At 39.2% G+C, this 26,680-nt stretch overlaps 1 protein-coding gene across 7 annotated transcripts in view; it reads right to left on the bottom strand.

Annotated features, from left to right (window-relative positions):
• Positions 1–26,680, bottom strand: part of cno (adherens junction formation factor afadin) — a 446,647-nt gene that overhangs the window by 97,930 nt on the left and 322,037 nt on the right. For all 7 annotated transcript variants that reach the window (XM_083138204.1, XM_083138208.1, XM_083138207.1 and 4 more), the window contains 2 exons: positions 26,009–26,257; positions 25,061–25,201 (listed from right to left, as the gene is read on the bottom strand). In XM_083138204.1, coding sequence (XP_082994330.1) covers positions 25,061–25,201; positions 26,009–26,257 — 390 coding nt within the window. The remainder of the gene's footprint in view (positions 1–25,060; positions 25,202–26,008; positions 26,258–26,680) is intronic.

Below are 26,680 nucleotides of genomic sequence, written 5' to 3' on the forward strand. Positions count from 1 at the left end.
CAACATTGCAACAAAATTTTGAATGACGAAATATTTCAATTGAAAAAATAATCCAGTAGTATCCTGCCCCTGCTTGGACAATACATGCTACTTCAGTGTATCTTGTTGCTATCTCAAAAAGCCAATGCAAACCCAAGGAAAACTACCGACGGCTTCCTTTCTACCGGTTCCGTTATGCTTCAACGAGAAATATTCTTGTGAAACCAGAGGTAGGACAGAAAGATCTTATTTCGGCCGTGGCGTGTTTCTTGAGATACTCAAGACGTGAATTAATGTTCCTCGTACACTAAAGCCATATAGATTTCCTCTGCAGTTAAATTCAGCCACACCAATTTCAGGCATTTAGAAAGGGAAATTCCGAGATGGTGCATCGCTTGCGTGCCACTCGAGCTTATCCACCATGCATGACGGTTCTGAATTCCCAAACCTTTTCCTTGCGAAAATAACTCTGTAGCGAACCAGGTTGTAAAAAACAAAAATATCTCTGTAGCGAACCAGGTTGTAAAAAACCAAACTGATGTGACACTGTATGAGGTTGAAAGAAAGCCTGGAGTTTCCTGAACTATAAGTGACGGTGGTTTGGTCTACTATACGTCTCTATTTTCTCGTTATACAGTATCATTGCGGCATCGGATTCCAAATTCAAGGACTTATAATATTTGAAAAAAATACTTAAAATCCTTAATTTGCACCTTCTTCAGACAAACCAAGGACACATCTACCTTGTAATTTATACATAAATTATACATTTTGTTTATAGTAATTACAAAATCAATCCACCGCGTAGTAACTCCGTCCCCTTGTAATAAAGAGGTTCAGAGTTCGATCACCGATGAAGGCACATAGTGATCCGAAGCTCACTTTGAACTGTAGGTGCAGTATCGATCAGCCTATCTGTGCATAAAATGGATTTCAATCCATTACTGACACTCGAGAGCTTTATATATGCTGTGTGTGTTACCGTTCTTGTACTATAAACGTTCCATGCCCTGAAGGGAATTATGAATCACCCTGTATAATGTCCTCTCTTAATTTCATTAGAATAAATAAATCGTTAAGGCTTTAATGTGCTGTCCTTGTAGCATGCATGAGAGATAAAAGAAGAGATTACGGTATCCTGCTTGGGAATTAGTAACAATAACAAATAAACAAATAGCTTCCTCTACTTCTCTTATGTGCGTATGTATACTCACTGCATAAGGAAAACTTTATCATGTCAAGCCTGACCCCATTTCTTCCCTGAACACGCCTCTGAGGACAGTACATATTTATAATGCTGAATGCACGACAAGTACAAGAGATAAATGATGAAAATGAAGATGAAAGGGTTAAGAGATGCAAAGAAAGAGTGGGAATCTCCATCAGGGAAACAATCGGGAGTCGCTCGCTGATAGCACAACTGTCTCATGCACGTCAGCAAGATTATTACATCCACTTTCTCTCAACAAGGTGGGAAGGAACTTTCAGAATCCTCTCAGAATGCGAGGCTGCAGAGGAAAACGCTGAGGAACAGTGGCGCCAACCTGTATAGGCCTGTGGGGCTCGAGCCCACCCAAGAATTTGCATTTTATTTTGTAAATAAAACACCCGCGCTTAAGAAAAGAAAATATTTCATCATTATACATTTATTCTTACAACTTAACCGTACCTTACCCGTGTCTGTACCTGAGGAGGGGGGGGGGGGGTGGTGGCTTACAAGTCCACACGTTTATTTTACCATTCCGTTATTGAATCACTGCTTCCTTTGTTGATTATACATGTGCAGTTATTTATTAATTATAACAATTACAAAATTACCATCACTCATAAAAAATAATAACCAATTATTGCATGAGTGTTACACACATACTTTACCATTCACTAAAACTCACAAAAAACATAATTTTTAATAAATGCATTTTGTTTATAAAGGTTCAGTTGTTTAATAATTATAATAATTACACAAATTACCATCATTGCCAGCCAATTGTACAATGTCAATGGCACGAGTGTCTCGAATGATACACATTCAAATATTGCGCCTGATAGACCCAACAAGTGCATCTTGCCTCCTATTTACATTATATTTATTTTTTTATGAACAAAAGCAATACATACACGTAATTATTGGGAACACCCTAGAGCACAATGTAAATAATTTTCAATTTTTTTTATAATTTTTTTTCATAATTGGAAAACCCAAAAAATAGAGGTCGTGCCCCCCACCCCCCTCGGGTAAACTAGCGTGAATTACTGACAGAGCGATATCACAATAATTTTTTACATCTCCAATATGATATTTTTCAGTGGCCTATCCGTGGTCACATCGTTATTACGAAAGTAAGTGAGGGAAGGGCTTATAATCAGGATGAGGATCGACAGGCACTGAAACCCTTCGAAATAGGCAGGCAAGAAGCAGCGAAAAATACAAAATATACGTACATTAAAATTTAAGAAAATTTACAGATATTTCGTCATTTTCCTACATCAGACAGTAAAGCAGCCACTATAAACTCCACGTATTCCTCTCAGAAATGGCCTGAAAGGTTTTTAAATGTACTTAACTCAACTAAGTCTCTAGCCTTCTTAAAGCCAAAGGTTTATGGCTGCAGCAACACAAGCCTTTCATCTGTCCCTATCCTGGGCAAGATCAATCCAATCCTTTCCATCCTTACCGATTTTCTTTACGTCCATCTCAACATTATCCCTCCATCTTCGTCCTGGCCTTCCTACAGGTCTCTTACCATCAGGTTTACCAACAAGAATCCTGAAAACTCTTCTTTCCTCTCCCATTCGTGCCATATGGCCTGCCCACCTAAGTCTTCTTGATTTAATTATTCTAATAATATCTTGATAGGAATACCAATTGTGCAGTTCTAAATATGTAACCTTCTACACTCCCCTTCTCCTCATCCCTTTTAAGTTTGTAAATGTAAAAGTCTAAAGTATTTAGCCAACGACGAAGAAAGGCACTTTAGGCCAAATCCTTAGGGTACATTTGACATATTGCAAAGTTATGGAAAAATGTCAACAATTCGGCCCACCCAATGTTTTTCCAAAGTTGGCGCTACTGCTGAGGAAACATCACGGCGATTTTCTTTGCACAACAATTCCGTTCGGCCTCCTTGTTGCATAGGAATAACACAACAGCAACGCTTTCTAAACATAGCTATGTTCAGTTTCTTTTTTACAAGCATCCCCCATGCTAATGTACCGTGTAATTGGTACAAGCAATAAAATTTTACAATACGATGTCATTTTAAATTCGCGTCCTTGGCGTTAAGATATGGCGTCAATTCATGTGTTCTACATTGGAGGTTGCTTTCCTGAAACTGTTCTGCATAGCGGTGGACTTTCCTTTGGCATTACGCTGAAAGAAACCCAAGCCTGAACGGATAACGCTAGTTACGGCGTATACAACCATTCTGCATGGTAACAGTGGTAATTTGGAACCAGCAAACAAAATAAATTTCCCTGCAGTTAGGGATGGTATTGGGATCGTAGTTTAAAACAAGACCAAATTCGAGCTAGTATGTACTCTAGACATGCTACTAGTATTTTGAACATATTTCTTTAAAAATAACCGAGTTACAATTACTTAACTCAAAAAGTAATTAGAAGTTACCATTATACTTACTTCATTTATATCATATATAACTGGAAGAACATATTACATGCTTGAGCTCCAAGCATGCTGTTCTTTTCTCCACTAATCAGCCAAAAATATTAATAATATAATTAAGTAAAACAATACATATACAAAATTTGTATGTTTAAAATTTAAACTGTCAAAGTAATCCTTCATTTGTTACTCGGAACCGAAAAAATAATTAAAATGCCTCGTACAAGGAGCCCACCACAACATTATGTCGAGAATGTTATAAAATTAGTAATAACTGGACAAAAGAAAATAGGGAAGCAACCGAGTGTGGGATATTTGTGGGGAGGGCAGTCACATTTAACGTAACACCTTAATTCATTTTACAAATACATACACATAGTGATGCTGTCGCCTTGCAATCAAGGGTCCGTGGTTCGATCCCCGTTAGAGGCACATTGCACAGTGGTTCAGATACCACTTTAAACAGCAGGCTCAGCCCCGCTTAGCTAATCTGGGTATAGACTGTACTTTAAACGAACTTAAACACACTCTCTTGACAAACTACATAGCCCTCAAGAGCATTTATTTGTCTACTTTTTAATTGTTTGCTGGGGTGATAAGGGTGGTTGTCACTGAATAAAATTATTTTACAACTGATATAATTGGCAATGCAAATATTTATCAAACTACCACATTGATGGAGCTTGCACAGGATGGCTACTCTACGACCATGATAAAATTCAACTAGAATTACAGTAAAACCTCGTTAATCTGGATCCCGATAAGACGGACTTCGCTTAATGCGGACAGGCAAAAGAAAGAAAAAAAAAGCAGAATGCAAGGTTTTAAATGAGGCTAGAAGTCAACAATCGCATTCGTCACATTGCTCCGTAACGGCTAAGAATACTACATCCAACGTTCATGGGAGAACGTATGCACGTACTGCATTGTCATATTGCTTTACATTTTACTGTACTGTACCCTTTAAATGCACCATAATAAACTTGTCTTGTTGCTATAAACGGAGTTTTAATGCACTTTCTACTGTTCTTTTAGGTTATTTCAGTTAATCGGACTTTCGTTAAACCAGTCAACTTATCCCCCCATTAGTCCGGATTAACGAGGTTTTACTGTACTGGTTTTGAAGGTGGACTTTCCAAAAAATCAATGGTACATGCAGCTGTTTTATCTATTTCAACCGCCTCTCGCACATACACAGATGTATTAACAATAAAAGGGTCTGTACGATTTCAATGTATAGTATCCAAAAATTCTAATTCAATTAAACGTTACATATATTTAAAATATTTAATTTAAGGTGCGGAGTTCACATTTGCTCAGACTCGAAATACATCTACAAACACAAGTCACAAATATTATGGGATCTACGAAAAACTGTTAATTGTATAAGAATTTCAAAGTCAAAGTTGCCTGGTCATCTTCAATGTTTGTCAGAGAAATTGTTCTGCAAAGGACACTAACAAAGTAAACGGACTGAGAGAATTCTGTTATTTTCCACGCTGCTTTCTTTTCCTTCCTCGATAAAAGTCAAAGCTAAACTGTGAACAACTCGCATCATGGCATTTATAAATATGCATAAATTCAATGGGATTTGGATTAATAAAAGATACATTTTCTTTTACGTCTACGGAGAAAAATTCACGCAGCATTTTCGGAGTCAATAATTCAACAAGAATCCTCGGAATTCAAGAAATATCGGGTGAGTAGTCATCCTGTTAGCTTATTGCTTCAGTCACAGTGTATACTGCAATTGAAGAAACATATAATAAGTCCATAATATTACAATAATTGGCGGGAAACCAAGGAGTCGCACAGGAGATTATTACACTGAAACTTACTTTTTTTAATCTCGTTTTATGGTTGGTATTTGTGCACCTTACTTCTTACCTTCCATCTGAACATTGTCCAGTGGTGCCATCTTACATGGGCCTGTGGAGTTCGGGCTCACCCAATAATTTGCCCATTATGTATATTATTTTAGAAATAAAGCCCCCCTTACAAAAATGTTTCATCATTATACATTTAAAGAATTCTCACAACTTATATTTCACGCGTAATAATTTGTTACGATTTCAATATGATACTCTTTAGAGTCCTGCAGTCCTATAATATTTACGCTATCCGTGATCATATCGCTTTTATGAAAGTTCGGGAGGACACGGGCTTACAACCAGAATTAGGATTGATAGGCACTGAAACTGATGACCATTTTGCATTATTTTTTCGTATTAGGCATTCAGAAAGAAATAATATTCAAAATAAGCAAAAATAGCTTTATAAAGGTCACGTATTTCCCTCAGTAAGGCCTGAATCGTAATTCCCCCCCCCCCCCCCCAAAGAACAAGGAAAGGCATTTCAGGGAAAATCCTAAGCTTACGTATGACATATATTATTGGTTAAAATTATGAAACAAACCTCGGAGTTCAACCCACCAAATGTTTCTCAAAAGTTGGCGCTACTGACATTGTCAATGTCCATCATGCAATATAATTACGAAAGAGAAAAAGCAGGAAGGAAAGCTTGAGAAAACGGCCCCACGCTCGGTTCAATAAAAGCCGCAAGCGACGAAATGCAACACGATTTGACATCCGACTGAAAAGTACTCATCAGCCGGTGCCGTGCATCCCACACGTGACCTTAGGCTTATGCATACGAGAGAAGCGGACGGCGAACGCAACACCTTGCGAAGGGGGTCGGCCTCCGTTCTCAAGTGTGTTAAGGTTTCTCGCTGGGCTCCAAGGGCCCTGGGAGGACGCGACTCCGAAGGGTCAAGGGTTAAGAGTGATGAGGACATCCAACCGGAATGCTGACTGGCTGAGGCGGAATTACTGTCCACTTTATGGAAAGGGGGGCGGACTCCAAACAGGATCTAAAGTTTCCAGTGGAATTCAAGCATTCTTGTTCAATGGTAACGGAGATACTTAAAACTCGGGGCAAAGCAACACCCACGTCATACAAGCAAAGTCGACAGGCGATTAAAATTCCAGCTGAAATCCAGTTTTTCTTTTCCTGGAATGCAAAATTAGCAGCTTATGTTCTGGTGTTATAAATCATTTTTTAAAAAAAATCCTCTGTTTCTTGCATAAATCAAAAGTTTCGGACAATCTGAGCACCAAGGAAAATAAAACACTTGTAAATAGAAACGTATTCAGCACATCTAACTGATTTAATGATAAGTTATGCTTGTTTTTTAAGATAATTGCATAAAACAATGATTTTTCCCCGAATGTCACAAAAATTCCCGTTCTTTTCTCCAGAAATGTCCGGCCCGTGTTTAATTTGTAAAAGTCTCGGCAATGTAGGAAAAATATTGTTTTACGAGTGAGTCGATTTAGTTTGACTAAAATTGCATGAACTCATCCACCCCAGAGACCCCAAGGCTTGACCAAACATTTCCCACATCAAACGCTGTACATTCGGGGATCTGCCAAGATCATGGAACAATACAATATATGCCCACAATTCATGCCACGCCACATATATAATCAGGCTTCCACTCCATTTTGGCGAAATAAATATACTGAATTTTCCAGGTATTACAGGCAATTTTAAAAAAACTTTCGGAAACATTCTGTAGTGTTTTCTTAACATTCAAAGTAAGTTTTAAGTTTTAAATCCTATTTGATTGATTGATTGATTTGGTGTTTCAAGTCCACTTTATGCACAGTAAGGCTAATCGGGACTGGACCTACAGTTTAAAGTGGGATCCGAGCCACTATGTGCCTCCACCGGGTATCGAACTCGGGACCCCTTGATTACAAGACGGCAACGCTACCACTGCGCCATCGGGGAGGCCCATAATTCCTATTTGAAAAATAAAGTTTACACAATATTGTTCAAAACGAATGAACAAACTCTTTTTGTATAGAATATCTTCCAGGGGAGTTTCTTTTCATTCCCAACCCCTGGCAAGTACAAAAAACAACAAGTCAGTGGGAACCTCGTCAGAATCGTGACGGATGCACAAAAACCACGTTGAATGCCCATTCCTCCACCACAACATGCAAGACACCACCTGGTAAAAGGTAAAAGGTGCGAACCACCACCTCACCTGTTTCCCCCGTGCAGGAGCCTCACGTACCATGGGCAGGGAGGGAATCACAACTTCGTACTCTGACTGCCTCACTTGCTTGTTACGCTGGCGTTGATGTTGATGTTGAAGCTGCAGTTGCAAGGCTCTCTGGCGGTGGTAGAGTTCCTCTTCCGGACGAGGGTAGCCGCGATGGTGCTGCACCTGCCTCGGATGAAGATGGTGCGGGTGATGATCGTGGTGCACCGTCCTCCGAGGGACCAGCGCTTGGGGATGGTTCGCCGTAACAGGTACGGGGTAACCATTGTGCCTGGCGACGTATTTGGTCCCCGAATCCGTGTACAGCATCGCAACACTTTTTCACCACCACTCCACCACGGGAAACGCTTCACTGAACACAAAGGGTTGAATGTCGCTTGATATCAAGCTACACGTTGAAACCGATCGCATGTGCCACTAAACTGTTGCAACGTGCGAGATGATAGAAGAGGCTACGCGTTCGTTTCGGCACCGCTCTGGAAAACGCACGATTCCGCTGTCACTCGTTTTTTCTCCAGCTGTGGAACTGGAGAACGGAAGAAAGACGCGGCGTAACGTGAACCCTTTCGTTCCGTCGGCAGTCTTCGGGTCCCTTCGGCTACTTCCGTCGTGCCGCCACACGGCGTTGCCAGCCGCACTTCTCCACGCTTCGCAAAACAATCTCACCGGCGGAAACCAATTGTTAGCTAATTAATACAGCGTAGCCAGTGGCGTGCCCAAGTTTTTCGAAAGGGGGGGGGGGTTACGTATCCTTTTATCTTTAGTAGTCAGCCCTCATTTTGCCATCTTTTCCTGCCTTTGGCATTATTATTATTTTAGGAATACTGGGTCAAAGGATTGATTATGTGCCCCCACAAACTCCCCATTGGTTACGCCACTGAGCATAATACTAAGAGCCGGACCCCGTGGCGGAGTGGTTATCACATCGTGCTACAACGCCCGGGGGTGCTGGGTTCGAGTCCCGGTCTGGGCATGGATGTCTGCAGATTTATTCCACTGAGGGACAAGTAAGGTATTTTTCCATGGGGTATACCGCGATAATAGTGTTGCCCCTCAAAAAACACCACTTGCATCCCCATTACAATAATTAATGTAAATTACTATGACTGAAATCAAATTATACATATGAAATATATACTTTAGCTTTACATTCGTTTTCTAAAGGGAGATGGCCATTCTTGCCCCGTTCCAGACACCCATGTCCTATATTATAATAGTACTTTCATCTAGACATTTAGGGTAGAGGAATCTTATCGTCGTTATTCAACGATATTATGCTCTTAAAAGAAAATGAAGTATTTTCAAGCCGATAAAAGCGTAACGTACCCGAAAGCTAGCATACTGTTACGAAAGTTCAAAACAACTACGGGGGAGGAAGATGCAGTGACGCAACCACATGGGGCAGGTTGCATTGCCTCCCCCCCACCTTAGACGGAAATCAATTCTAGGTGACAAGGGGGGCAAACATTGAACTGAAGAAAGGCTAGCAGAATCTAAGTGTAGCAGGACAAAAGGATATTCAAGATGGATTTAGTTTTCACGTCTTCCTTGCATTATTTCTTCCACACGGTCAAGAGCACCTGCAGGGAGGCACAGAGGTGCAATTGCCCCCCCCCCCTCCCTCAATTTCCAATTTTATACAAATAAAAACACATTTCGTAAAATTTTCTAGCTCGTTTCGCTCGCAGTGTCTGTTTTTCTTAGTGTCTTGTCAAGTTCATTGCCGTAGCTAGGGGGCGATGGGAGTTGGCCCTGGGCGCCGGACGATCTAAATGAAAAAAATTGTAAAAGAGAATGCCATAGCGCTCCGTGAATTTTTTTGGTGCCATATTAAATCAATATTGTTTTCAGTTTGCAAAAATTTGGATCTAAATTTTTTTTCTTGATCGCTTCGCTTGCAATTTTTTTTCTGTAATGCATTGTAAATTACCAGAGAGAGAAGTAACAACAACTAAATACGTCAGACTATTGCAAACAGTTTTGTCTTAAATGCGTGAAAAATTGTTTGAAGGAGAAGAAGAGCACACATTTCAGAGACAATTTGTATCGTTTTTGTTGTTGGTTTGATATAGGGTGGATGAATTGACTATGTAATGTATTTATATATATATATATATATATATATATATATATATATATATATATATATATATATATATTGAGGTTTTTCTTTCCCGACTGAACTTTCATCAAAGCTTTTGTCCCCCCACCCCCGCCGCTAATCAGAGGGTCTGCGCACGCCTATGATTGTGTGGGACGGAAATTTTTTGGTCGGGCCTGGCAATAATAAAAAAAGAAATCCCGATGGCCAACGACTTACACAACAGTGTAAAAACTTAAATTCCACATGGAATTTCCCATTGAAGTGGCCGATACTGCATATCTGGAATAAAAATTACCATTTCCAAGAAATTTCCAACACTCATAGCGCAGAAACATTCGAGAATTAATTACTTTCAACACACGACAATTTTAAAATTGCTAACTGTTCGGGATCCTACACGAACTTGGTTTCTGCAGATAGGCTAATCGCGATGAAGAAGAGAGGAGACGATGTCAAGAAAGTGACAAGGAAATGGAAGGATGCGTCACTGAACTTCAGTGAAGGTAACATCTCAGTATTAACCAGAAGTACCTGAGAACAACCGAGTCAGAATGACTTGGAGTGGGCTATGTGGCGTATGCGAACTGAAAGAGTTGTAGAAGATTTGGATGGGCCACATTTTCAAAGAAAAAATGTGTTTTGTTGTTACATGATCCAAACAATAATTATCCAATAATAAGACGGTTATACAAATTCAAATGTAGTAAGCTAAATTTAGTAGAGTTAGAGGGTGCGCTCCGTAAACAGAGATCCTGGGTTGGAGTCTACCTCCTCTTATCACTTTCTTGATAGTTCACAAACAAAGTCTTTCGTTTCCCTTACTTTCACTACACTTGCACTATTTCACTACAGTATTAATGAACATACTTTCACAGCATATACAGGTCACTAAGGTAAACAACTTATTAAAAAAATATCTCTGACGCATAGTTTCGACGCTACCAGGCTTTGAAAACTGAACTTTTATTTTCAAATATATATACATATATCTGCGCGTGTGTGTGCGCGCTGTTGGTGTAGTGGTAACGTCGTCATCTTGTAATGAAGGGGTCCTGGGACTCTATACCAGGTGGAGGCATATATTGGTTCGGAGCCAATTTTAAATAGTAGGTCCAGTCCCAATTAGCCTTTCAGTTCATAAAATGAACCTAAAACAAACTCATATTATCAAATATACATATAACAACTAATATATGTCTTCGCAATTAATATAAACAAAATATAACAATTATGTACAATTAATTACATAGATATCCGGAATATGTCCGGAGAAGTCATATAGTAAAGTAAATTTGGTTGATTTATTGCATTATGTTATTTTACGTTGCTTCTCTGCCACTTTGGCTAATTGCGACGAAGGGGATGAATGGTCATCCGATGATTGATTGATTAATTTTTTGTTTTAAGTTCACTTTATACACAGCAAGGCTAATCGGGACTGGACCTACAGTTTAAAGTGGGATCCGAACCACTATGTGCCTCCACCGGTATCGAACCCGAGACCCCTTGATTACAAAGCGGCGACGCTACCCGGTGATGGGTCAAACACAAACACAATTCCTATGGCTCAGGCGCCAGTCTCTTGTTAAATTATCTCAAACGAGACCGAGTATATCAGACACTAACACCCATATTCCCAACGCACAACTGTTTTTTTCCTGCTGGCTGCTTCGAGGAGGGATTCTAACGTTGCCGCTTGTTGCCCAAACAGAGGAGGGGGGTAGCGGAAGGCCTAATTGACTGTTTGATCGCAACTTCCTTCATAGGTAAAAAAAAAGGAGGGATGGAAAATTTTCTATCCGGATTTCGGATAATTATTGTCGACATCTCTAGTCTCGATTTTTACAAGGTTGACTCGTTACCATCTTTAAAACGGTGGTTTTTCTTTTTAATATATATATTATTTTCAAGATTTCTTTCTTATTGTTGTTCATGACAATAATAATAATAAAATTCATTTTTCTCTTCCGTAAAATACCAGGGAATTTCGTAGGAAATTATGCATTTCATGTTTGCACTTGAAGCCAACAATGAATGACATCTCCTCCCCCACAAAAGTTGTAATTCGGCCACTGCAGCAAACAGTAAATCAACCATTCGCACTCCCCACGCATCCATTTTACGGCACCACACGCGCGCACGCAATCTCTGGGGGATTTCCACCGTCCACGCAACAATTTCCATGACCCCGGCAACGCCGATCTCCAGAAGGCCACAGTGTTGCAGGTATTGTTGGGAGGGGTGGCGTCGGTCGGCCATTAGAGGGGTGGCTGCCCTTGTCACGCCCACCCACATGCTCTCAAGGCAGACGAGATGCAAAAGCCTCCGACGAAAGATAACTCTTCCCTCCAACAGCCTCGGACCGAACACCGCTTGCTCTTATTGTCATAAGACACCAATGCGATTCGTTTTAGGAGTATCAACAAGGCAAGCTGTTGTAGGTATTGCATACATTGCAGTGGATACATTACGGTTCACCTTCTTCAATGCAATCAAGAGCTTTGCACTTGTGCTTCCGGGGACACATGAAATAACAACATGGCCAGATTAAAAACTCGAGTGTTGCTATCTCAGTACTGTTACAACCAGAATGTGCACTTTTTACATTTTCTAAGAAAATTGAAATCGCGACCACTAAACTTAATCAATTATCATTACTATTACGTATTATTGGCTGCAGTTGTGGAATTATTGCTGGTATTTGCACAGACATTCCTGTATCTTAACTTCACACTACCTTAGCGTGTCTTCTTCCTCACTCACTCCTTGTTCACAGTTCTTTCATATTTTTTTTTCCTGTTTCTCTTCTCCCCTCGATTCTTTTCAATCATTTCCTTTTCTTTTTCCTTCTTCCCCCTATTTATCGTGCGTGTTTTAGAGGTTTTTATTTAAAGTAAATGTTATTGTTCCCTCCTTTGCCATATATCTTATGGGCTTAGGTTTTCTGCAAGTTACTGAAGGACAGATCAACTATGCTCATAATTATTTTTAAAGCATATAAGAAATTAAATGTGGTGCTGTGTTGTAATGCTCTGAATATAGTGCAACAATCATACCCTATATCATTTACAAAATCGTGTCGTGTCACTGATGAATTCATTGGTATCATACAGCCATGTGAAAACTGATCTGTTACAAGAAACAGGAACGTTGGCCAAAGTCGACAGCCTTTTGTTGACAAGGTCAAAAGAAGGAATGGAAGGCTCTGAACCTTACATTACAGCTGTGGGTTATTTACTTGGAATGTTGAGTTTGTTCTTTTATTTTGGTCAAAACAGTTTATCACAGAACAATAAATGTATCAACAATATTAGAATAAGATAGCAACGGGATAACAGTAGTATGAGGAAACAGAAAATAATACCGATGTGTGTCTTCAAGTTTGTAAATTGTTATAAGTGCGTACACGGAGAATAAACCTTTTATTGATGTCAAACAGAGCTTCGATTACCACGACTGTTGATTACCAGAGTCATTTACTCACGACCTGAAAAGCGTAGGATAAATTGCTTGTACTGAAGTTGAGGTACGTAAGAATGTGCTGCTTACAATCATTTGATTCGCTTACATAATAATTAGAAAGGGTTATATCCCATTTCTGCCTGCAACCTCAGGTATCATCCCCATTTGAAAATATTTTGCTGATTCGAATGAAATAATCATTTTTTCACAGAATGACTCCTTGTACAGTCACGGACACTTCTGGGTTATAACAATTCCATTAACTTTCAATGGAATCGTTACAACCCAGAAGTGTCCATGACTGTACAGTGGGATCCATGAGTATTATCGTGAAAATTGTCCATCACCATGTTTGTGCACTTTATTTGATCCAATAAGAACTTCAAGAATTAAAAGAAAACTCAAAACAAGCTGTTCACAACTTCTGCAACAGCATACATAAAAATCCATCGCTTAAAAACACATAGAATGTACAGTCAACGGCAAAGATAATGGTAGGCAAATTGTCCACCGCTATTTTTTTAATAAACTTTTTTATTCTACATTCTGTGCTGTTTTAAGGAATTAAACTATGTTGGTTTGAAGCAGCCATTGTTCTCTGCTTGTTGAAGTGATTATTCCAATTCATTGTCATCATAATGTGTAATACAGGCCGAATTAAAATGGTGGTGGACAATTCGCTTACTGTTTCTTTCGCCGTTGGGTGTACGAGAAAAAAATAATGAAAATAGTCATGGACGATTTGCCGAGCAATACTAGTGGATCCCACTGTACAAAGCATACACAGAGACAGTGTAAATTTACCAAAGTAATCTTTAAAAAAACACGTCCTGTAGAGTTGATTCAGGGTGCTTCAAACAAAGAAATGCTTGGTAATCCTGCTGTTTTATTCCTTTAGCAGCTCTTCCAGGAACCGTTTGGTGCTAAGGCAGCAAAATCTCGGTGCTGCAGTCACGCACGGAAATGTTTAACAGTTCCCAGCAGCTGCTTTCAGACACTGAGCACACCCGGTGTCACTCCAAAAGTACTGGACAAGCAGTGCAGAGCGCTGCAGAACCGTGCCGAATCAAACTACAAATACATTATTTTTATCGCTGTGTAAATGGGGGCGTGAAAACTGCGGACACTCATTTCAGGGCCCTTCTCGGCCTTTAGAACGAAACTGGAAATTTCCCTAGTTTCGAGTGCGGATAGTAGGCATACGAAATTAGTCTTAGTCCCGCTTTAGATGAAAGCCTTTCCTTTAACATTTTTGCTAGCATAAATGCTACGTAAATGCTTCCAAAAATTTTATAGCAGATGGTACTTTACACGGAAGCATTTCATGTAAAATTTCTGTTTACACCATCTATGCTGAGTGCAGAGTGTTTACAATTGATACAACTAAAATATTCTTCCATACGTGCACAGTGAATGTTGTGACGTTGTAAAGTAAGTGTATATATATATATATATATATATATATATATATATATATATATATATATATATATATATATATATAGAATGCCATTGTTTTGTACCTAATACTGTGTTATATGAAACGTTATTCCTCTCGGTTGAATAGTTATCGGCTTTTAAAAATGTGAAGTGATACATTGTTTACATCTCGCACGGCCGCCATTACAGCTGCACTCGTGACCAAGATGTCGCCTCTGATTGGTTATGCTACGAAAAATGCTACGGAAATAGGATCGATCCTATCCTTGAGAAATACCATGAAATATGCCATGGCATCTCAAATGCCATAAAATTTCTCACTTTACACGGTAGCATTTTGGTCATGGCGTAAATGTTAAGGAAAATGCTTTCGTCTAAATCGGGCTTTATACGTGATGAAATCACTTATATTATTTATTCATGATGATCTTGGGACAGGGTGTAAGCAGTTTACTGGCACGTAGCATCAGTATCACCGCGCTTCATCCAATTACATTATTATTAAGAAGAATATTTTTAATTAAAAATATTATGGTTTTTGATGAATGAAACAGGCTGTAACAGCATCTTCAGAGGTAGGAAATCGCAGGAAGTCTTCCTTTCAACATCGGACCAGGAAAAAAAATGGTACACGGCCTTCGACTGTGAATGTGCAGGGAGGATGTTTTAACAAAATATTTTTCTTTTCAATATGTTAGACTACACAGGAACTTTGCAATTTGAAGCTGAAAAATGAAATACCATGTCGTTTGATCCTGAAGATCTCACAAATTGTCTTGAATCTGCAAAACCAAACACAGTTCTGCATATTTTATATCACATTTCGATGTTAATTGTTCCTATTAAAATGGATGGTGAATACAAGAAAAACAGAACGCATATACACACCCGGATTCGAAGCGTACCACTGTAAGGTAACAACCTCAACAACAGTGAAGCTGGGATATTAAAACTTGTAGTATCTGGAAGAATGAAAGATACTGTATTCTCTATACTTTCGAAAACTTCACGAGTTTCACAGTGAGAAGGGGCGGGGGGAGGGGAAGAGATTTCGACTACAATAGTGAAGTTACCATTACTTTTAGCTTACTTTGCTTTTTAATCTTTTCACTTGTCTAACTGTACAATGTACTTTTTTTTTAAAAAAAAAAAACAACCTAAGCAACATTACTCCCTATAGTGAGTGTAGTTAGGGTCGGGTGTGGGCACATCGAGCTGATAACACGTCGCGAAAATGGGTTTCTAGCAGCCCTAAACCTGGCCTAAACTAACAAACTTATGCATTATTGGAATTCTGTCAAAATAATGCATGTAAGTTGGTTGGGAGGATTAAGTTTTGTGCTATCGGCATGTTTGAGAAACCGATTTTCGCTGGATGTGCCCCGCGCCAATGTTGTTCAGTAATACTGCAAAGCGGAAACTGAAACGCAGTTGGCCAAATAAGAATGTGTTTGATTGTGCTTTGACGTGAAAACTATGAAATTTAAATGAATTAAACATTCTGAATATGTACTCTTGTCTCGACATCTGACATGTGCATCGAGGAAATTAAAAGGACGTGAAAAAAAACAAAAAACAGATGCTTCCAATTACACAACTTCCAAGATGCAACGCACGCCACGAGACACCAGCGCCACTCCCTGGTAAGATATGGCAAGTTCATAAATTACGCAGCATGCAACAAACTGGGGTAGAAGGCGTGGCACCGTCTGCAAAGAAAACCAGCGTTGTCTTTCAAGCCCATCAGACACCCACGTTGGTAAACTTCAAACATCTGTTGAGACAATGTGCTAATTGTTAATGAAGATATTACTGTGCTTCTACAATCCAGAATTTTGATCCATCAACCAGATATAAATGCAGTGGCGTAGCAACATATCGCAAGGCCTTGGGCCTTGAAATCTCAATGTGAATCGATACAAAATCTTCAAGGATGTCAGAAAATTATCATATTCAAATAATAATAATAAATTACGAAGATTATATTTAATAATATGTGACGGAGAAATTTACTATTGGCAGAGGTACATTCTTGTACGGTAACGCATTGCTGGAATTTTCCTTAACCAAAGTAGTAGTAATAGTACTTTTTAAAGATGTTCTTCAGGCACTAAGACATAACTGAAAATATCATTAAATATGCTGAACTTTTTCTTGAATCAGAAATGCAAACTACGAATCTTTAAATGCTTATGAACTATATTATTTTTAATTAGTTTTCTCTGATTCCTCATTTCAAAATTTGTAGGATAAGAAGAAAATATCGAAGGACGCACAGCAAATGTCTGTGCTTGGTAGACCGGGGGCGCTAAATCACAATCCTACCTAGGGCGCCAAAATATCTAACTACGTACTAGCTCTTCGACACAATCAGTTTCAATATCAACAAATCTTAAAACGATAGTCATTTGCTCCATACTGTGGAATCTTTGGTAAAGTCAATTTGTACAGTTAATTTGACTTTCTTCTTAATATAGTCATTTTGACTTTGCTACACATTAACTGTACCAGTTAATTTTGAATTTCAGGACTTAGACGATAATTGTGAATCTCATTTTGTTGCATACGTCTGAAATGTTCTTGTAGTATTAAATATTTGACGCAGTGGCGTAACAAAATTGCCAAGTATACGCTCGCAAGAGACAAATTTGGGTCCCCCATGTATAGACAGATTCTTCCAAGAAATTTAAATAATTACTTTGAATGGCTGGTTGGGGCTACACTTACTTTAATAATTATACAAATCGAACCTCTACCTGCGAATTTTCATAGATTACAACTTATCTTTTTTGACATTTGAGTATTCAATAGAAGAAAAGACAATACTTACTTATCCCTCCCCTGCCCCTCTTAACAGAAAGTTCTCTCCTAGCCTGCGAATGACACTTTTACTTCACATCATTAGATCTTGACCTTTCACGTTCAACAGTGAGAATACTGAGTCCACTGAATTTGGCTTGAATCACTAGCGTTCATTTTGGTTCTGGGCCGAGATAGCACGTGACTGCAGGCAGCACAGCATGGCGCGGATACCGACATTTTTGAAGTGACGTCCGTTTATTTTTACGCACATATCTTTTCCATGCAGGTAATTATATTTGTATTGCATAACGAGTATTAACCTGTGTTATAAGAGTTGTTCAAAATGGCCAATTGCATTCAAACATTTCCGGCATCTTTTAATCAAATTTCGATTGACATATTTGTTCTGTTTGCAAGTTGTTTTCTTGCCATTTTTAATCCAACAGGACGCGCGCTGGGTAAAAAAATACCCAGAAGAAAATTGCTTGTTGAGTCACAATTTTAATTGTTTCAAAGCATGTAAATAACAATATATTCAATGAATAACCTACTTTTATTAAGTTTGAACATTTTTATTTCACTAAGCAAAGTTAAACTTGAGAAAAAACTATAAAGAAAACATTGTTACAAGAACGTTTTCCACCTTAACGTAAGGATGCACGCTGGGTAAAAAAAATGCCTAGGAGAAAAATGACTTAAGTACGAATCTTAATTGTTTTAAAGCATGTAATTTGTAATACATTTCATTGATTAATATAATTTTAATTTTGAACATATGAATTGAATCACACAACTGATAAAAACGAGAAAAAAAAAAATAACATGTTGGAATACCAAACTGGAATGTATCACCGCGTGTTGGATGAAATTTACTTAACTGCCTTACTGACAGCCGATTCATGGTTCCAAAACTCGGAAGGGTTCACAGTGTCTGAAAAGCGCGTTAGAAGCTTAAATGTTCTTGCTTATCAGTACAGTTCTGTTCGTTTTAGCGTGCAGTGTAATATATATCTCTAATTTCATTGCATGTGTGCGAGCGTGCAGTTGTGCGTTATTTTTTTTCTGTGAAATTAGTGTGTGTTTAATAATCCTAAAAAAAATAGAGTCTATGGAAATCATCAACTTGAAATAACAACTTTTTTGTTACCTTATAATCCTGCATTTTCTATTTTCGTCTTCACTTTTGTCTTTGTAGAATTGCTCTTATACAAATGTTCATGGTCTTAATTAGAAATTAACTAGATAAAAGTAAAACATTGACTCTGTCCACTCAAGGTGATTGGAACCACTAGTCTCCTATCGATTTTGTTCATTTGTTGTTAACTCAGTTTTATTCACACCGCTTTTCTTCCAATTTTGTCTATTCGTGATGATGGCGTATGAATGGTGTTAAGACGAGATGGATGAGGGGTCGATTACAAACACACTTGGAGAACACAAACGTCCACAGAGTGTTACACTGGCTGTGGATTAAGGCTCCAAATCCACATTATTAGCTTGCAGGACAGGGTGCACTGCCTGGAAAATAGGTTGACGACTGAGTGCGTTCAAAGATGGCCACTCCTCATACTCCTAGTCTCCTATGGCAAATCTTGGATTGCATAGAGGGAAGGTCACCAGGTGGCTCCATGTGAAGATGTACATTGTACCCCCTATTTTTTTTAAAGGGGTACTGTACCCCCTAAATCAAAGATTCTGGTTGTACCCCTTGTATCCCCTCAGATACAAGATGCTACTGTTATAAAAGAATCTAGTATTTTCTAATCGCTCAATACAAAAAGTGTAAATTTTAAGCATTATTTTACTTACAACAGAATTTCATTGATTGATTACTTCCTTGTGTCATCAGCTTTCCAACAAGGTACAAATATTGCTAACATTCACATTTGTGTACAAGAAATAATACTTCATTCATCTTCATGTGAATGGAATCAATGAACAATACAATTAAAGAACATTACACGTCTTGCTCAAAGTGGGCACCTCCGTTACGAATGCAGGAACGCAGGTTTTTACGGATATTTGGTCTCTTATTCGTGATGTGATGGTGTCCTTGATGTGTTGACCATCTGTTAAGATCCTCTCCCTGAGCTCTTTTTGCGAGTTTACCGGTATCTTGTCATGTGGCTCCAAATGTAATAGTCGCAAGGCGTCAAATCGATCGGGCGATCGAGCCGGCCAGGGAATCGGGCCGCCTCGGCCAATCCATTTCTTTGGGTAATTTTCATCCAGCCACTGTCGCACGCCCACGCAGAAGTATTATGGATGGGCATCCTCAACAATCATTTGATCGAGCCATTTTTCCTGCCCCAAATCTTAAATGGCATCACTTATAAACATTTTTTGAGGAACGGGATGGCAATGTTGTTGGATTTTGATTTGATTTGATTTGATTTAGTTTATTTTACTTCGCGTTTTGTGCCTCTTGGCTAATTTGCGAAGATGGGGATGAGTGATGAAATGATGAAATTGATGAATGGACATTCACAAACAACCAAGCCCGACCGGGATTCGAACCCGGGACCCTTGGCGTCGCAGCGCGATGTGCTAACCACTCGGCCACAAGGTCGGGCAGGCAATGTTGTTGGAGGATGTGCCTCTATCTACAAGACGTGACATGATTTATCAACTTGATGACTCCCCAGCTCGATCCCCCGATCGATTTGACGCCTTGCGACTTTTACATTTGGAGCCACATGACAAGACACCGGTAAACTCGCAAAAAGAGCTCAGGGAGAGGATCTTAACAGATGGTCAACACATCAAGGACACCATCACATCACGAGTTAAGAAACCTAATGTCCGTAAAAACCTGCGTGCCTGCATTCGTAACGGAGGTGCCCACTTTGATCAAGACATGTAATGTTCTTTAATTGTATTGTTCATTGATTCTATTCACATGAAGATGAATGAAGTATTATTTCTTGTACACAAATGTGAATGTTAGCAACATTTGTACCTTGTTGGATAGCAGATGTCACAAGGAAGTAATTTAAATAATTTGTACGCTTCGTGTCGTACCATTTTTGTTATTAATACGTTGCCAAGTAAACTAGGAGTGCATTTTTTTATCATCACTTGTAAGTTTAGACCCACCCGTTACTTGCATGTGATTGTTATTTGTGAAAAACTTTTTTTTGAACGAACCACTTATTTGTTAGCTATCAGAAAACGCTGAAATATGTTCCATACAATGAGCAGTTTTTTCTCAATTCATCTTTTTATGTGGAAAATTGTCATTTTTTAAAAAAAACAATTGAAATTCGATTATCTCGAAAACTACTAATTTTCGGATGGGGTATCATATAGTCAAATTTATTGCAAATTGTCTCTACTTTAACCCCTTTCAGGGAATACATCTAATTACCAGTCACCCTGTATATATATATATAAATCAAAGGAGGAGAAAGGAAACACTCACCAGACAATGGAAAAATTCAAAATTTTCGCTAACTTTGTAGCATCTTCGGTGTGAGAAGAAAGAGACAGAACCGGAAGTTGGGGCCCTGCAGAGTTGCTAGGTCCCCATCGAAGCTGTGCGTAGAAGGATAAAAACATTTTCGTCACCGGGCTAGTCGAAAACTGTGAGTGGGTGGGATGGGTTTGGGGGCAATCCTTGCCACCATCGACGTCACTTCCCTCTACACCAACATACCGCATGCCCATGGCCTCCGCTCCATAGAAATCTACCTCAATAGCAGACCCAAACCTCACAACCCCAGCTCTAACTTCCTGACCCACCTAGCTAGCTCACCTTGTCCTCACATGTAACAATTTCATCTTTGAAAACCAACATTTCCTACAGATCCGAGCTACAGCCATGGGTACCAGAATGGCCCCATCCTATGCAAACCTCTTCATGGGCAAACTTGAGCAAGAGTTCTTGAATACCCAACCCCTCCTCTGGCTCCGCTTCATTGATTACATCTTCATGGTCTGGACACATGGAGAACCATCCTTATCAGCTTTCCTGGACCAACTTAATCACTTCCATTCTGTATACTTAGACTTTTCCAAAGCCTTTGACTATCTCTCACACACAACTCATCCACAAATTATCGAATAGATTCAATATTCACGGAGCCCTTTTGAAACTACTTTCATCTTACTTGCACAATGGGAAGCCAAAGGTTATCATATCTGGTTGCTCTTGTCGTGGCTTCCTGTAGTTTCCGGTGTGTCCCAAGGAAGTTCTCTAGGGCCCCTGTGTTTTTCTCTCTTCATGGATGACATTCACGAATATATTTCTTCCGAATGTTCAGTATTATTGTATGATGATGACTGCAAATTATTTCGAAACATTACCTCATATCAGGGAACATGCTATATCCAAGACAATCTCAAACACATTGAACGCTGGTGTGTAGACTGGAATCTGAAATTGCATCCGGAAAAATCTGTTGTCATGAGGTTTACCCTAAAATCCAATAGCACAGCGCCATCCTACAAGTTATGCAACCAGGTTATTCCGTTCGTACGACAGCACAAGGATCTTGGTGTCATTTTTGATAGCAAACTGACTTTCAACCAACACATAGACTACATAACTTCGAAAGCTATGAAAACACTTGGACTAATTTACAGATTTACAGACATAACACACGTTTCTGCCTTCAAAACCTACTTTACAATGTGTGTTGTTCCTATTCTTGAATATGGCTCCTGTATTTGGTCAATGGCATGTGAAAGCAATTTAAAGAAAACAAACAAAGTAGTAAGTTTCTTCGTCAGAATAGTCAAACTCAGATGCCCAACCCTTGCAAACTTCTCCAAACAAGAAATTCTATCCACTCTACAAATTCATGACCTTTCTCTTCACCATCAACTCTCAGATTTAACACTACTCTTCAGAATCATTAATGGACAACTTTTCACCAGCGAACTCTTGCCACTTCTTAATATCAGAATCCCACGTCCCAACAGTAAATGCAACAATTTCTTTTACATTCAAGGCTTTCCTTAGAACAACGATCACTTCTCTACAGGCTACAAACCATTTACAACTCATTAAAAGACGCTCCGGGCTTCCATTTATCAAAGCAGACTTTCAGAACGGCGTGCATAAAGCAGCTGAAGTGTAAATAATATTCTTTTGCCCTAGTTGTTATTATTCTTGTTATATATGTATATGTGTGTGTATGTGTACATCTTATTATTTTGTTTATTTCTTTTCCCGTTGATATCCTGATGTAAAATGGATTTTTCTGTATTCAGGACTTTTCAAATAAATAAATTAAAAAAAATTTTTAAAAAATTCACCTGGATGCACTCCCCCAACCAGATCACCTTCCTGGATGTGGACGTGCACATCGAGGAAGGACACCTGACTACCTGCATCCACATAAAACCCACCAACGACATGCAATACCTACACTTCTCCAGCTCCCACCCGTTCCACACCAAAAAATCCATTCCATTCTCTCTGGCCCTCAGGGGACAGTGCCTGAACACTTCACCCACATAACCTCCGCCTACACCAGGCCCTGGTCAACCGTGGATATCCCTCCATCCTGGTCACCAAACAAATATTGTGAGTTGCCTCACACACCACTACCAGCAAGAAACCTGCTGCCACCAACCCACCTGCATTCATCACCCAATATCATCCCCACCTCAACAAAATCAGGCACACTACACTCTCTTCTCCCCATTCTCCACAGTGATCCTGAAACCAAAAACATATTTCCCGACAAGCCCAGAGTGGTTTTCAAATGCCTCCCCAATCTCCAAAACATCCTGGTCCACAATACTCCTTCACCACATACCCAACACCCCCCGGCCCACAAATGAAACTGCCCTAGGTGCAAAACCTGCCCCATCCTCATTACCTCTCACGCCATCCAGGTGCACATGGCCACTGGCAAATTTACCATCCACCCCAAAGGGACCTGCCGTGCCTCAAACTAAATCTACATCCTCACCTGCAACATCCGTGGTGATTTTTACCTGGGGAAAACATCAACTGACCTCAACCTCCGCATCAATAACCACCGCTCCTCCACCCACAACCTGGCCTTCACTGTCGCCGTCCACACCAACCACCACAACATCCGTTTCAACGACTGCTTCCGGGTAGCGATCATCCATCTCCTACCCCAACCAGCCAACACCTCAGTTCGCAAAAGATGGGAGAGGGCCTATATATCGGCCATGAGTGCAACCACTCCAGCTGGCCTGAACAAGGCCACCCAGTAGCGTCCCCACCTCAGCCCACCCTATCCCCCTTTCAACCCAACCCATCCCACCCACTCACAGTTTTCGACGAGCCTGGTGATGAAACAGTGTTTTTTTCGTTCTACGCACTGCTTGTTCTTTGATAGGGACCTGGCAACTCTGCAGGGCCCCAATTTCCGGTTCCGTCTCTTTCTTCTCACATCGAAGATGCTACAAAGTTGGCGAAAATTTTGAATTTTTCCACTGTCTGGTGAGTGTTTCCTTTCTCCTTCTTTGATTTTTATTTAGGCCTTTTGGCCCTCCTTGCAATTTTCAATATATACACACACACACAGATGTAAGGTTGAATTTTTGTACCTCCCAAATGAAAAACGTTCCTGCGCCACTGCCTCCAAAATATAATCCTACATAAGTGTCCAAAAGATCCTTCTTCATGTGGCCAATGACTAGTTAGTTCCAGTGAGATGTACATTTATTGCGCATTCAAAAACTCTTCTTCCTAGAGAGACCCTTAAATAGGCCTGAGGTTGAAGTATTTCCCTCCAACCTAAATCTGGGCCTCAAACCATAACTTTAAAGCAATTGCTTCACATGATTTTTTTTTCTTTCTTCAATTTATGAGCGGAAATCAACAGAAATGTTGAACATATATTTTGAGATTTTGATAGTTTCACAGACATAAATTTTGGGAGTGTGAGGTACATTCTACTATCCCAAACCCCCTTCTTAAGACAGGCATATATACTGTTTATATTATTCTTTCCAGAAATTCATTTGTCTGAGTATCAAAACACTCCTGTACATACTATTAGTCATTAACTCATACCTTGAATTTCACATCATTAGGGACATTGAATTTTCACGATGCACGAAATCAGGAAATGTGAAAAAAATATGCAATTTTGAACATTCTGCATGTAACTACACCCCCAATGATGAAATATGCATGAGTTTTATTCGCGAAGTAATGCGAAATGTGTGCTTTTCCTCTAAATTAACCCTTTTTCGCGAAATAACCGTGTAATATCATCAAATTAAGTAGAAAACACACAAAAACCGGCAATCAAGGTTGTGCGTGCAAACTGTCGATTTGTAATGAAACGTTTGCCTAAAGTTTCCTACCACTTGCAGCTGAAGAACGTTTTATCTTCGATCACATCAGGAAGACACTGCAAATTGGGATTTCCCATGCACATATCTCAGTTCGAAAACTTCACTCCCTGTCAAGCTGCATTCCTTTCTTCCCCCGAAGAACAAATTAGAGGTTTCCACAGGATGATAGTTTTTGTGGTAAGCTTTGGTATGTTCACACACAAATAGTACTATTACAATGAAATTATACATGCATGAAACGCAACACAACAACATTTGTTACAAATTTTAAATAGCATGCAACAGTCTAACTTACCTTCGCTGCTACTATGCTCAGTCCCATTCCATTGTTGGATTTATGGAGCTTGATGACCTGAACTTCTGGTTCTTGTTGCGGAGGTGGATAACGAGATGAGTCACCACCTGAACGATTACTCAAGGCACTTGGGCTCCGTGGCTGCAAGAGAATAAATAAAATATGAAATTTTGAGCGTGGAACTTTAATTTCTACTGGTAATCCTTCAGCTCTACATATGGAGCTTTAGTAAGAACAAAAAACTGCATTCATTTGGCCAATAGCTTCTGTTATACTAAAGAGAGTTTAGAAATATTTCATATCTTGTATAGTTGTGACAAGAATGAAGTGAATACAAATTTCATGAAATTTAAATGCATGTGTAGCGATTAGTACGAATATTTGTGACTTAATATTTACCGCTCGGATGGCTATACTTCTAAAATATTTCAAGTTTATTTTTGAACAAGGTGTGAATAATATAATGACAAAGCATCTAACTATGCATTTTGACATATTACCCCCCTCCCCCTCCCTCCCTTCCAAGGGTTGTTCCAGATATTTACTCATCTTCAATATTGAGTAGAAAGTCCTCCTGAAGGATATAATATTAATGATGTACATGCAAATAAAAAACATCAATTTATTGTTATTGTTATTAGTCTATAATAATTATTTGTTATATTTATTTATACTAATCAGCTTATATCAATGAAGTGATTCCCCTCTAATAAAGTTTCTGGCGATATACAGTGGAACTTCAATTTGTGTTTCTCAGGGGACCAAGCTGGAAAAACTTCAAATGAGAAAAAATGCAAATTGAGGAAAATTTTATAACATTTTGCCATCAAAATTTTACCATCAAAATTGAATGTATAATGTGGGAAAATGTAAAATCGAGGCACATAAAATTGTGGTTTCTCTCTATTTGTAAAATTTTCTAAAAATAAAAAATCTTATGGTACCTACCCCTTGAGATTGGTCTGTCATATAAATTGTCCAGAAACCACTTGAAGATGGTTGAGGTGTCATTCTGCACAGGCCGGCCTGCTGCAGTGGAAGAAGGAACTCCGACAAACCATTGGGCACACCTCGCACAACATCACAGCTGTAACCATCTTCAGGTAACAAAAACGGAAGTTGAAGTTCCACCTCCTCTTGCAGTTTCACTTCTCTTCCATCAGAACGTGCCAATTCGTCTGCCACATTCTCTGCAACCTGCAAAATGAAAAAAAGAAGTGAAGCTTAATATCTGTCTCAATGTTACATAGCATGTCCATGTGTCGACTTCAAGTGGGTACAGTGGAACCTTGATTTCATGTTTTCCAGGAGACCAACGTGAAATATTTATGTCAGAATTTGTAAGAACTGGGAACATTTAAATCCATGAAAAATGAATGCATAATAAGGGAAAATGTAATATATGGGAATGTAAAGTCAGTACAGGCATGTATATATTTCATCTTTGATGAAAATACAAAACGTGAATAACACACTTTTCATGTTTTTGAAAGGTGTGAGGTACATTTTGCTACCATGTTTTGTAACGAAATGAACTGAAAAATGCAAAATAACCTCTTAAACATGAAATTTATGGTTTATTTGCTGATGCAACACCTTCTGAGGTCTAAATTATGCTGC

Source organism: Lepisma saccharinum, chromosome 16, assembly GCF_977018435.1.
Source record: "Lepisma saccharinum chromosome 16, izLepSacc3.1, whole genome shotgun sequence".
NCBI lineage: Eukaryota > Metazoa > Arthropoda > Insecta > Zygentoma > Lepismatidae > Lepisma > Lepisma saccharinum.